The sequence below is a fragment of the Myotis yumanensis genome, unplaced genomic scaffold (genome assembly GCF_028538775.1).
Source record: "Myotis yumanensis isolate MYYU_CA2020_CCGP unplaced genomic scaffold, mMyoYum1.0.hap1 SCAF_5, whole genome shotgun sequence".
Classification (NCBI taxonomy): domain Eukaryota; kingdom Metazoa; phylum Chordata; class Mammalia; order Chiroptera; family Vespertilionidae; genus Myotis; species Myotis yumanensis.
In genome coordinates, this window is record NW_027223756.1 from 77,725,735 (window position 1) to 77,738,535 (window position 12,801).

Below are 12,801 nucleotides of genomic sequence, written 5' to 3' on the forward strand. Positions count from 1 at the left end.
GGATCATTGATGGGCTGCCTCCTGCACGCCCCACAGTAGGGATCCAGCCTGCACCCCGGGCACGTGCCCTGACCGGGGATCAACCGTGACCTTTTGGTTCGTAGCTGGACACTCAACCACCAAGCCAGGCCCGCCGGACGGGAGGGGCTGCAGGTGTAAACAGGGTGGGCCTCCTGGAGAAGGCGGCCTGTGAGCAAGGACTCGGAGAGAAGGCAGGAGCGAACCAGACGAGCACGTGGGGAGGAAGCCTTGGGGGGAGGGGCCGCCGCGCAGTCAGGTTCTAGGCACGTGGACGCGGCCATGAATGAGAACTCTCCGTGATGTTAAAGCAGCAGCGGAGGTTTTCCTGGTTTCGACCCAGCGGCCAATCCTCCCTGCAGCGGATCCTCCACAGCCACTGTTTCACGGTAGAGAAGCGAGCAATGAACCCAGCGCCGCGTGAACGCCGGTCGCACCTGCCGCTCATCAGCCTGCACAGCGCCGAGGCGGCAGCAGCCAGAGTTCCGGGTCCCCCCTTAATGGCTGCAGTGACCTGGGCGAGGGTGCTCCTCACGTCCCACCCACCCCTGCAGATCCCGGGTGGGCGAGGGGATGGTCTGGGGGTCAGTCTTTCAGCTAATTTATTTTACTCTGAGATTGTGGGACCCGACGCTTGCTTCATGGCCTACACATTTGAGAGAGAGTCTTCGGACGAGGCCGGGTAGCAGCTGCACCACCTGCACCCTCACCTCTGCCACCACTGTCAGATCATCGCAGATCGTAGCCCCTTCGTGTGTCTCCCTTTGTGCTAGTGGTGTGGCCGACTGCTGCACTGGGGTGCAAATGCCCGGCCTGCTCCCCTCTTCTGGGTTTTGTCCGCATGTTGTAATTGTGCAAATAAATGCTCACTCCAAACTAAAAAAAAAAAAAAGAAAGAAGAAGCAGATACTATAGAAGGGGAAAATAATAATATAACATTAATGCATCAGTTATCTATTGCCCCGTAACAAATAGCTCCAAAATATAGTGGCCGAAAGCAATTTATCTCAATCTCCGTGGGTCGGGAATCTGGGTGGCGTTTAGCTAGTTATCTGGCTCTAGGATTCACAAGATTACACTCAAGCATCAGTTGGGGCAGGGTTATTGGAAGGGTTTGGGTCCCAGCAGGCTTTTGGGCGGAGAGCCTCAGGCCCCTGCTGGCTGCTGTCCAGGGGCTGTCTCATCACCTAAGAGAGGGTCTGATCTGGGTTTGAAACCCTCACTGTTTGTTGTAATAGGGAAAAAACTAAAAACAACCCAAATATTCATCGCTTAGTACAGACTGACACCATTGTGTAGACTCACACAGTGGAATATTACAGAGCAGTGAAAATGAATGCAACCCAGCAGCACCAATCCACGGGATAAGCTCCCCAACATGAGACCGTGCAAAAAAGGCCGAGTGCAGAAGACCTACAGGATCCTGCCATTTTTATAAAATTCAAAACCTTCCTGGCTGCTCAGTTGGGTAGAAAGAGCGTCATCCCGATATGTCAAGGTTTGGGGATTGGTCCCCGGTCAGGGCACATACAAGAATCAACCAATGGCCCTGGCCTGGTGCCTCAACCCATACAGAAGGTTTCGGGTTCGATTCCCAGCCAGGGCACAATCCAGGTTGGGGTGTAAGGGAGATAACCCATTGATTTTTCTCCCCCACATCAATGTTTTTTTCTCTCTAAAATAAATAAAAAAAAAAACCAACATATCCTCGTCCAGCTGGCATGGCTCAGTGGTTGAGTGTCAACCTATGAACCAGGAGGTCATGGTTTGATTCCCAGTCAGGGCACATGCCTAGGCTCCACCCCATACAGTGTGGAACGTGTATAAGGCAGCCAATCAATGGTTCTCTCTCATCGTTGAAGTTTCTGTCTCTCTCTACCTCTCCCTTCCTCTCTGAAATCAATAAAATATATTTAAGATTCAACCAATGAATGGATAAATGAGTGGAAAAACAAATCTTTCTCCCTCTCCCTTCCTCTCTCTCTCTCTCTCTCTCTCTCTCTATTAAAAAAAAAAAAAAAAAGATCAATAAACACCACCACCACCGCCACCAAAAGTGCCCAAACTGGCTATGTTATTTAGGGTGCTCCAATGTGGTATAATTGGAAGGAAATGGGGACCCCGGAGCTTGCAGCTGGTGTCTGAAGCAAGGGCACTCTTACTGGAACTATGCCCTCCAACCATATAATTGGCTAAACTCCGTGTATCCACACAAACAGAAAATATCTGACAAAACTGAGGATCAGGCTCTGGCCAGGTGGCTCAGTTGTTTAGAATGGTCGTCCCGGCAACCCCAGGTTGCGGGCCCTGTCTCCGGTCAGGGCACATACAAGAAGCAACCAAAGGATGCATCAGTAAGTGGAGTAACAAATCGATGTCTCTCCCCGCTTCCTCTCTCCAAAATCAATCAATCAATCAACAAATCGGGGATCTTCTTCTATCAATTTGCATCTACTAAGCAGATTCATTTTTGTGCCCTGATTGCCTAGAAATGCGTGGTTCTTTGAGTTCTTTGAACGGGTGGTGATATCTTCCTGGTTTCCTCATTAGTTAAATACACTCTTTGGCACATGTACGTTGTATCATGCCTCCTCCCTTAAAAAAAAAAAAATGTACCTTTTGCCCAGACTGGTGTGGCTCAGTGGTTGAGCATTGACCTATGAACCAGGAGATCACGGTTTGATTCCTGGTCAGAGCACAGGCCCAGGTTGAAAGCTCGATTCCCAGTAGGGGGCACATAGGAGGCAGCCGATCAATGATTCGTTCTTATCATTGATGTTTCTTTTCTTTTTAAATTTTAGGAGGGGTCATTGATGTTTCTCTCTCTCTCTCTCTCTCTCTCTCTCTCTCTCCTTTCCTCTCTGAAATCAATAAAAAAATATGTTTTTAAATGTATCCTTTTAACATAATGTGGAGCCCCTCAGAGTGATGTTGGGGATTCGCTCAGTCATTCAACCAGCACTCATATATAATATATCCCCTATTATATACCAGGGATACCACGCTGAGCAAAACAGACCAGAACTCTTGCCCTGGTGGAGCTGACATGCCAGTGAGGGCACAGATAATAAATATGATGAATAAGTAAAGTATATAGTATGTTAACGGAGTTCCTGGTGAGGGTTACTTCCTGGTTTGTAGGTGGCCACCTTCTCACCTTGGTCAGTGCTAAGAAGAAAAAAGAGGGTATGAAATGGTGTGTGTATGAGAGAGAGAGAGAAAGGTATGGCAGGTGGCCCAGGGAAGCCCCACCAAGTGGTGGGCGGGGGGACAGAGGAAGGGGCCCTCTGGGGGCTGCAGGGAGAACCAGCAGGGGGGACCTCCCCCCCCTCCCCCGTCTCCAGGGAGAGAGGGGCCTGGCTTTAGGTGACTTTCAAGGTAACTACAATAGGGAAGGTGTACAGAGCACTTTCTCTGTGCCAAGCCCAGTCTAGGTTATGTTTTTTTCATCATCCTGACAACCTGGTTTTCCCATGAAAAGGGGTTTCAGAGAGGTTAAGTCACCCATTCAAGGACACACAGCTTGTGAGTGATGGAGGTGGGATTTGAACCAGGTGAGCTTGACCTCACAGTGGAGTGCCCCTCCCCTGCCCCCAACAGGCCTGGCCTCCTAGCCTCCTCATCTTTGCTCCTGCATCTCCCACACCTGGTGAGGCGTTCCGCCCCCCCGCGCCCCCCCGCGCCCCCCCCCCCCCCCCCCCCCCCTCCGCAGCCTACCTGGCTTACCAACATCTCAAAGTTCAGAGAATGACTCACCTCCACCAGGAAGCCTCTCCCTGGGGACAGGAATCCTGTCTTGTTCATCTCTGAAAAAAAAAGAAAAGAAAAGAAAAGAAAAAAGCCATGATGTCAGAAGCTAGCTATGCCCTTGCTTCAAACAATGCCTTCCTGGCACATCCAGAGTCAAATACAAAATCCAGACGCCTTCCCACAGCTGCCCAGGCCCACCTTCCCCAGCTCATGCTCCCACGCTCCCCTCCAGCCACCTGGGACTCCTGGGGCTCCCGTCTCCCCTCAGAGCCCTTGCAGGTGCAGTGCCTGGAGACTGTCCTTTACAGCCTCCCAAGCCTTCTTCGTGTCACTCAGGTCTCAGCTCAAAGGCCACCTCCTTAGAGAAGCCCACCCCATCACCGCAGTGGCCGTGGACCGGCCCTCGGGCTGAATCCCTCCCCAGCAGACCTTCAATTCATGTCTGAAAGTTAGCCAAGGGCCCCCATTTAGTGGGCGGTTCCTATGCATGGCCCAGTGTCTTCTAAGTATGGACCAGAATGGATTCATTACGTGTCAGGAAAAGCCTACAGGATGCTGTGATCTCCACGTGCAGAGGGGAAACTGAGGCGTGGGGGTGAGGGTGGGGAAAAGACATGCTCAAGCTCACACTGCTGGTCAGGAGAGAAGTTGGAAGTTGAAATGCAAACCCAGGCAGTCAGAAGTATCCCTGGTCACCCCATCCCTCCCGTGTGCTGTTTTGGGGGGGCTCTGTCTACCCCCATGCTACCTACCCCAACCCCTCATACCTCTCCTATCTTAGCCTGCTCAGGTGGCCGTAACAAAATGCCAGAGATTGGGCAGCTTAAACAACAGACATTTATTTCTCAAAGTTCCGGAGCCTGGAAGTCTACAATCCAGCCGCCAGCGGGGTCATTTCCTGGTGAGGGTTACTTCCCGGTCTGTAGACGGCCACCTTCTCACTGCGTCCTTACATGGTGGAGAGAGAGTCTGATCACTCTTCCTCTCCTTATAAGGACACCAACTCCATCACAGGTACCCACCCTCATGACCTCATCCAACCCTAATCACCTCCCAGATGCCCCACCTCCTACTATCCCAGTGGGGATAGGGCTTCAGTACATGAATTTGGAGGAGACACACACACATTAGGTCCACGTCACCTTCTCCAATGAAAAGGGCCTTAGCTCTGCACTCACGTCTTTCAAATGTCCCTGCCTGGCCCTGACCCATAATCCTCCCCAATTCCACCTGCCCCGCTGGGAGGGATCCCAGGATCCACCCTTCTGGGCAGATCAACTCCCCAACCTTCTGGAGACTTGATTTCCCCTCTGTCCACTGGGAACACCCCTCCCCCCCGAGTTTGCTTTTGGGGGTTGGGGTTTAAAAACAGGGTCCCAAGAAGCAGGGCTGGTACTAGTGTGAGGCAAAAACTCAGTCATAAATTTTTAAAAAATCATACTTTAGTGCAACTAAGAAAAAACACATGCAAAATAAAATTTTCATGCTGGAGACATTCTCAAAATGTTAAATCGAGACAGGATCAATCATACTGATTTTTCCTTTGGTCTCAGCTCTAATATGGCTTGGTGTGGTGCTGTTAGTGATCCGTCCTGGATTATAATTTTTAAAAAAGATTTTAAATTGATTTTTAGAGAGAGAGGAAGGGAGAGAGAGAGAAACATTAAAGTGAGAGTGGAACATGATCCACTGCCTCCTGCATGCCTCCCACCTGGGATCGAGCCCACAAACTGGACATATGCCCTGACCGGGAATAGAACCAGCAACTTTTTGGTGCATAAGATGATACCCAACCACCCTAACTGGTTTGGCTCAGTGGATAGAGCATCAGCCTGTGGACTCAAGGGTCCCAGGTTCGATTCCAGTCAAGGGCATGTACCTGGGTTGCGGGCACATACCCAGTGGGGAGTGTGCAGGAGGCAGCTGATTGATGTTTCTCTCTCATCGATGTTTCTAACTCTCTATCCCTCTCCCTTCCTCTCTGTAAAAAATCAATAAAATATATTAAAAAAAAAAAAAAAGATGATACCCAACCAACAGAGCCACACTATTAGGACTTGATATTTTAAAATTTTAATATTCTGGCCCTGGCCGGTGTGACTAAGTGGCCCGAGCACCGAAGGGTCTCGGGTTTGATTTCCGGTCAAGGGCATGTACCTAGGTTGCAGGTTCAGTCCCCAGGCCCTGATGGAGCACATTTGAGAGGCAACCAATGGATGCGTCTCTCACATCTCTCTCTCTCTCTCTCTCTCTCTCCATTCTTCCCTCTCTTTTCTCCCTTCACTCTCAATAATATATATAATCGTATTCTGGAGAAGTTGCATAACCTTGTGACTGTCCAAAAACCCCCACTGGACATTCTAAAAGGGTGAATTATATGGTATGCAAATTAAATCTTAATTTTAAACGGTGAGAAAAAAAGACTACCTTGATACTGAATTTTTTGCGGCCTCCTTAAGTTTTTCACCTAAAATTTGAATGCTCCTCAGCTAAGGGGGGCGAAGCAGGGCCTCAGAGACTCTGTGTCCAGGTCCTTTCTTTGCATCAGTCACAACAGTCTTTCTCCAGAAGCTAAGCCTTTGTCTGGGCCGTGCCCTCTGACAGGAAAACAAATACTCATCCTTCAGGGCTCACTTTGCTTTGTCTCCCCCAGTCTGACCTCCCTGACCCACATCCCCCAGTCCTCTCCCTCTAGACTCCAAACATCCTCTCCAAAAACCCTCCCCATCTTGGGGATATCTTCAGAGAACTTCAGCTCTCAGCCCCCCCCTCCCCCGCCCCACCGGAACCAATAACTGTCTTCCTGAGTCTCTGTTTCTTCCTTGGCAAACCTGGAACAGTCACCCCAGTGCTCCCAGGGCCATTGAAGTAGAAACTGCTTATGCAATGCTCAGCATGTTAAGTACTCCATAAATGTTTGTTCTAAAAATAAGCAAATAAATAAAAAACAAATGTTTGTTCACATTAGTGTCTTCAATACAATGCAACATTAATAAAAAGAGTAATTACACTTACATATTCTCATTGGCAAGGTGGGTATGGTATACCTGTTTTTTCTCACTGGAGAAGTCCCTGCTTCACACATTCTCCAAAGAGGGGGTTGTGGGTCTCCTCCACCCGGTCCATGTGTCACCTCTCCTTGAGGCAGACAGGGACGTCTTAGGGCTGAACCTAGGGTAAGGTGAGTGAGGCACTGGCCTCAGGAGCAAAATTTAAAGTGGCACCAAAAAACTCATTCATTAAGGTAAGTATTTTCATGAATTAGTTAAATCAAAATCAACACAAAAATCCATGATAAACAAAACAATTTTTTAAATTGTAAATAAACAGGATCTGGTCCTGCACCTGCACAGCTCACCTCCCTGGCCTTCCCCTAAGTCCTGGCCCTCGACCAGGTACATTTAAAAATCTTGATATTTTGTTCACCATGGATTTTTTTGGCATAAATGTTGATTTATAAAGTATATTGCATTCTGATATTATTAAATACATGTTGCACGTGTAAAATGTTGTGTATATAAAATATTGCAACTGTCGCCCTAGCCGGTTTGGCTCAGTGGATAGAGCGTCGGCCTGCGGACTCAAGGGTCCCAGGTTCGATTCCGGTCAAGGGCACGTACCTTGGTTGCGGGCACGTCCCCAGTGGGGGGCGTGCAGGAGGCAACTGATCGATGTTTCTCTCTCATCGATGTTTCTCTCTCATCGATGTTTCTAATTCTCTATCCCTCTCCCTTCCTCTCTGTAAAAAATCAATAAAATATATTAAAAATATATATATATTGCAACTGTCACCCAGCCCTCTTCACTCCGCCCCCGCTGGTCTGTCCCTTAGTAGTCGCTGCAGACGCAGAGACCCAAATCGGCCACCAGGTGGCGCCGCCACACCTCTCAGCGCTCGGGACCTTTAGCGACTCCAAGGTGGGCGGTGCGGAGGCGGCGTGATGCATCAATCCGGCCCCGGACTGGGCGGGGGAGCCTGGGGAACCGAGCGTTGGGGCTGAGTCCAGACCCCAGGCTGGCGGGGGAGGGGACACAGCTGTGAGTCACCCGGGAGCCCCCGATCGGCCGTGGGAGACAGTCCCCCGCAGGCCTGCCCGCCTGGCTCGTGAACTGCCTTCCTGGGGAGACTGTGAAGCTGGCAGCCGTCCCCGCGTGCAGCCGCTCCTGGCGCACACGTGTGGCTACAAGAACAAGTAGCCAGTGGCCTGAGGGAGAGGCGGCCTCAGTTTCCCCTTTTGCATCGTGCATATACGTGTAGCCCCTGCTTCCTGGGTCCTTGAGGATTTAATGAACTACGCTACAGGGAGCCTGGTACACTACGCACTAAATACATAGCAGTGCTCACCCTGGACGGAGGAAATGATAGTCGGTGGCGACTATCATTGCAAGGGAACCCTAGGTGACACCGTGAGGCGCAAGCCCGGACCATTTTCCCCAGGCTTTCTCTCCGACCTTGATTTCTGCCCAGGCCAGGTGTCCAAGTGCTGTCAAATGATGGAACGCGAGACGCCGGCAGGTGGCGCGCCGCGCACCGAGACCCGACCACCTGCGCCTCCCACGCGCTTCCTACCCTGAAAATTTCTGCGGGTGGGGAGAGGGAGCTCGGGCTCGCCCCTAGGGCGCCTCGGACTTTGCAGCCCCTGCTTCTGGGGACCTCGAGGCAACCTCCTGCGACCACCAAGCGACATTTATTTAAGGCTTATTGTGTACCCCTTATTTTCTGTCATGCTTCCTGCAACCGGATGAAGCCGGTGTGCATTCTCATAGGACAGGTGGAAAACAGGCCTCCTTTCGCAGCCCCCAACATTGGGGACTCCGAGGCGACCTCCCGCGACCGCCACAGTTTATTAAGCGCTTAATGTGTACCTCATCCCCCTTTTTTAAACGCCCCCTCCAACCCAAGGAGGCTGGCGTTGCCTGCCCATTACACAGGTAGGTGCACAGAGGCCCAGAGAAGTTAAATCGCTCAGTGTCTAAGGGTCTCAGACGGGGGGAAAGCACCACCACCACCTCCGGGGAGGGGTCCGGCTGCAAGCCGGACCCCCTCCTCTTGCAAGCCCCCAGCACAACCTGGGAAAACCGCGGACCCGGGACTCTCCGGGGACTGGGAGGGGATTCCAGGCGCCCCCGAAAGTCCGGGCCGCCTCGCGCGCTGGAAATCCCGCGCGCGCCCCGAAACGCGGCGCGGCTGCCGGGAAATCTGTAGAAAAAACTTCTGCTTTTTTTTTTTTCCCTTTTCTGGCACTCACGCTCCCCAGGCGCCCTCCTCCTGGCCCCACGTGGGGCAACCCCCCCACGGGCGCCCCGCCCATTCTCCACCGCCAGCCAATCGCCTTTCGTGGGTTCCCCAGTGGGTGGGGCGGACGGCGGCAAAGGCTTTAAAAGGCGCCGCCGGGCGCGGCGGGAGCAGATCGCTGACGCGGAGGACCCGAGACATCGTTTCGCCAAACCCTGGATTATTCCTGCTGAGACTTCGCAGTTTCCCCCCGTCTTTTGTGGGGCAGATTTCGCTGTCTTCCGAACACTCGGGCTCCGTAGGAAGGTTTTGGGCTCTCCGGCCTCAGAGTTTGCATTTCCTCCCGCGGGACTGGCGTGGGCTATTTTTCACTGTGGATTATAACTGCAACATGACTCTGGAAGAGCTGGTGGCGTGCGACAACGCGGCGCAGAAGTAAGTAGGCTGAAGTGGGCCGGGCCGGGCCGGGCGGGGACCCGAGCGCCCGGTGAGCGGCCGGGCGCTGACCCCCCTCTCCTCTGTCCCAGGATGCAGACGGTGAGCGCCGCGGTGGAGGAGCTGCTGGTCGCCGCGCAGCGCCAGGATCGCCTTACTGTGGGGGTGTACGAGTCGGCCAAGCTGATGAATGTGTGAGTCAGACCCCGGTCCCCAGCTGGGTGCGGGTGGAGATCCCTCCCGCGCTCTGCACGCTCTCTGCTGCACCCCTCTCTTGCTCGGGGCTGGGACTTCCCCAAGTGTCCCCACTGTGGATGGAGAACCTCTCTGTTTGTGTGTGTGGAGGGGTGGGGTGGGGAGAGCTGCAGTATCCTGACGCTGCATCATTTGCAAGCGTCCCCCCATTATGTTCCTACTTTACCTTCCCCTGCGTCCCCCGCCCCCCTCCAGCTGCATGCACACGCTGCCCCCCTGCAGACCTGCGGTTTCTCTTTGTTTATGCAAACTCCCCTGTGCACCGAGGCCCTCCCCAGGCCCCCAGCTGACCCGACCCCTTCCTTTGGCCCCTCAGGGACCCTGACTGCGTGGTCCTGTGCCTGTTGGCCATTGACGAGGAGGAGGAGGATGACATTGCGCTGCAGATCCACTTCACACTCATTCAGTCCTTCTGCTGTGACAACGACATCAACATTGTCCGGGTGTCCGGCATGCAACGTCTGGCGCAGCTGCTGGGCGAGCCAGCGGAGACCCAGGACACCGCGGAGGCCCGGGACCTGCACTGCCTCCTGGTCACGGTGAGCTGGGCATCCTGGGTCTGCCCCGCCCCAGTACCTGGGCCCGTGTTTGTCAACAAAGTTGAGCTGGCTGGGCTTGCACCAGCTCAGTGCTCAGCCACGCTAGGCATGTCCCGTGGGCAGCCCCAGCGGCCTCATCACCCCGAGAGCTATTTTGAGCCAGCCTGTTTTCCCCACAGGGGCCCTGGGAGAGGGAGGCTCCCTGCACACTCTTCGGACTCCCACTGAACCCCGTTTTTTTCCCCCTCCCACAGAACCCTCACACAGATGCCTGGAAGAGCCACAGCCTGGTGGAGGTAGCCAGTTATTGCGAAGAGAGCCGGGGGAACAACCAGTGGGTCCCCTACATTTCCCTCCAGGAGCGCTGAGACTCCGCCCAGCATCAGAACCTGTCAAGTTGCTGCCAAAAAAACAAAATAAATATTAGACCCTTCCTCCGCCCAGAACAACCCCCCAAAACAAACTAACCTGTGAGACCATCGGGGGCAGAATCATTGGAGACTGGAGACAAGGAGAGGGGCGTGCACAGCCACCCCCAGGGCCGGGAGCCTGGAACGGCGCCAGTGGCGGCCACTGCAAGCGGAGAAGAGGGGAACTCAGGCCGGCAGGAGAGGGGACGCTGCAGCTCAGGCCTCCGACGGAGCAGAAGCTGCAGCGGGGGAGGACATGGACTCCACACTTGAGGGTGGGGTGAGACTGATGGCGCCCCCCGCCCTTCTAGAGGCTGGAGCTGACATCTGCACACGCAAACGGGCCTTGGTGGACGAGGGTCTGCAGCCCTGGCCAGAACTAAACTCTGGGACTTGGGAACTGGGGCTGATGTTGCTCTGTACCCATGAACTCCCAGTTTGCAAACCGAACAGACAATCTATTTTGTTACTTGCACTGTGACTTGAACCACTGAGAGAGACCGGAAGCTTACAGATACATACATCTATTTTACTCCTATGAGGATGGCCTTGTAATAAATGTCTAAAGCTTCTGGGTGCTTGTGTTTGTGCTGCCTCGGAGAGTTCCCAGGACTCCCACTCCCCCTCGCACTGCCGCCCCGCCCCCAGCCCCCAGCCCCCTCTCGCAAGCTCACCAGGAAATGTTACTTAAGTCCCTGTTAGCAGCTCCAGGCTCCTTCTCAAAACAGTGCCTCTTCTCTCTGCACCAGGCGCCACCCAAGTCCAACAAATCTTTGCCTCTTTTTTTTTTTTTAATTCTCCCTCCTCCTGCCCTGTAGCAATTAAAAGACCGGTTTATTACGAAACCTGGCCGCCGTGCCACTGCTGGTACAGGCTGTGCTGGAGCCAACCCCAAGCTCTGGGCTAATTCAGAGGCAATGGGGAGGGGCTGTAGGCCGCCCCCCCCCCCCTCCCCGCCGCCCCTGCACAGCCACCAGCGGAGCCCAAGGTCCAGAGAGGTCATGGGGGCACCTGTGACCTACAGCAAGACTGCCTCAGGGAGCTGGACCCTGCAGCAAGAGTTCCTCTGGGGACCCCCCAGGGTGCCCCCTCCCCGGGTTTTCTCCCTACTGGGATGGGCCTCTTCACTGCACGAAAGAAAAAAACAAAAACAAAAAACCTTTCCCCCAAACTAAAATCAACAAGCAGAAAAATACTCCAGGAAGTCTTGTTCCTGGCCCAGCTGGGCTTGGCATGTTGCTGCATTTTGCCTCTAAACCGAAACTGTAGGGGCGGCCACCTCAGCTTTCTCTCTAAGTTGCGTGCAATGACTACCCCTCCTCCGGCCCTGGGCTGGGAGCTGGGAGTGGCCTCAGTCAGAGGGGTGGGCTCAGCCAGGGCAACCTAGCCTACCCTCTGCCAGGAGGCCTGGCCTGGGAACTGGGTATGGAGTGGGGGAGTCCGACCGCAGGCCAGGACCTTTCCACTGAGCCACGTGGGCAGTGAGGAAAACCCCCAGTGGCCCCTCAGGAGTCATGGGGCTGGGGGGAGCCCCGAGGGGGAAGGTGGGTGTGAGCAAAAGAAAGAGGGGAAGTCCCAGGGGGAGGGGAAGGAGGAGGGGAGAGAGGTGGGAACCCTTCGAGGGTTGGGAGAAGGGGAGAGCCCAAATGGGGAGGGAGCCCTAAGAGAGTAGGGAACCTGGGGTAGGAGGGCAGAGGACCACCTGTAGAGGGTGGGGGAGGGGAGGTTCTAAGGGGAGGGACCCAAACTCTGAATAGGGGGTATGGGGAGCACAGGGGTGTGAGGGTGAGGCAGAGGGAACACAGAGGGGCTGAAATAAATCCCTGTAGGGGGTGAGGGAGACAAGTGGGGAGACCAGACCGAAGCGCCCAGTGGAAGGAAGGGGTACTCCAGGGTGTGTGTTGGGTACCTGGGAGGAGATCCCTGAGAAGGAGCTGGAGGGGGGGAGTTGAGGGGGAGGGATCCCCCCAAGTGGGGCCCCACGGGGAAGGACTAGCATGGACAAAGGTCAGCCCAGCTGTGGCCTGGAGTTAGGTCAGCTCCTCCCAGGGAGGCACATCCCTGCAGGTTCTGCCCATAGGCCTGGGCCACTCTGTCCCCATCGTGACCCTGGCCATCCGGAAGGGCCCAGTGACCTCTGACCCTCTCATCGCTAGGT

The 12,801-nt window shown here is 54.1% G+C and overlaps 1 protein-coding gene across 1 annotated transcript; it reads left to right on the forward strand.

The window, feature by feature from the left end:
- Positions 1-9,192: 9,192 nt before the first annotated feature.
- GADD45B (growth arrest and DNA damage inducible beta) lies at positions 9,193-11,215 on the forward strand. Its single transcript, XM_070413871.1, has 4 exons — positions 9,193-9,439; positions 9,532-9,633; positions 10,011-10,233; positions 10,488-11,215. The coding sequence occupies exons 1-4, from the start codon at positions 9,396-9,398 to the stop codon at positions 10,599-10,601; spliced, it is 483 nt and encodes a 160-aa protein (XP_070269972.1). The 5' UTR covers positions 9,193-9,395; the 3' UTR covers positions 10,602-11,215.
- The last annotated feature ends 1,586 nt before the right edge of the window (positions 11,216-12,801 follow it).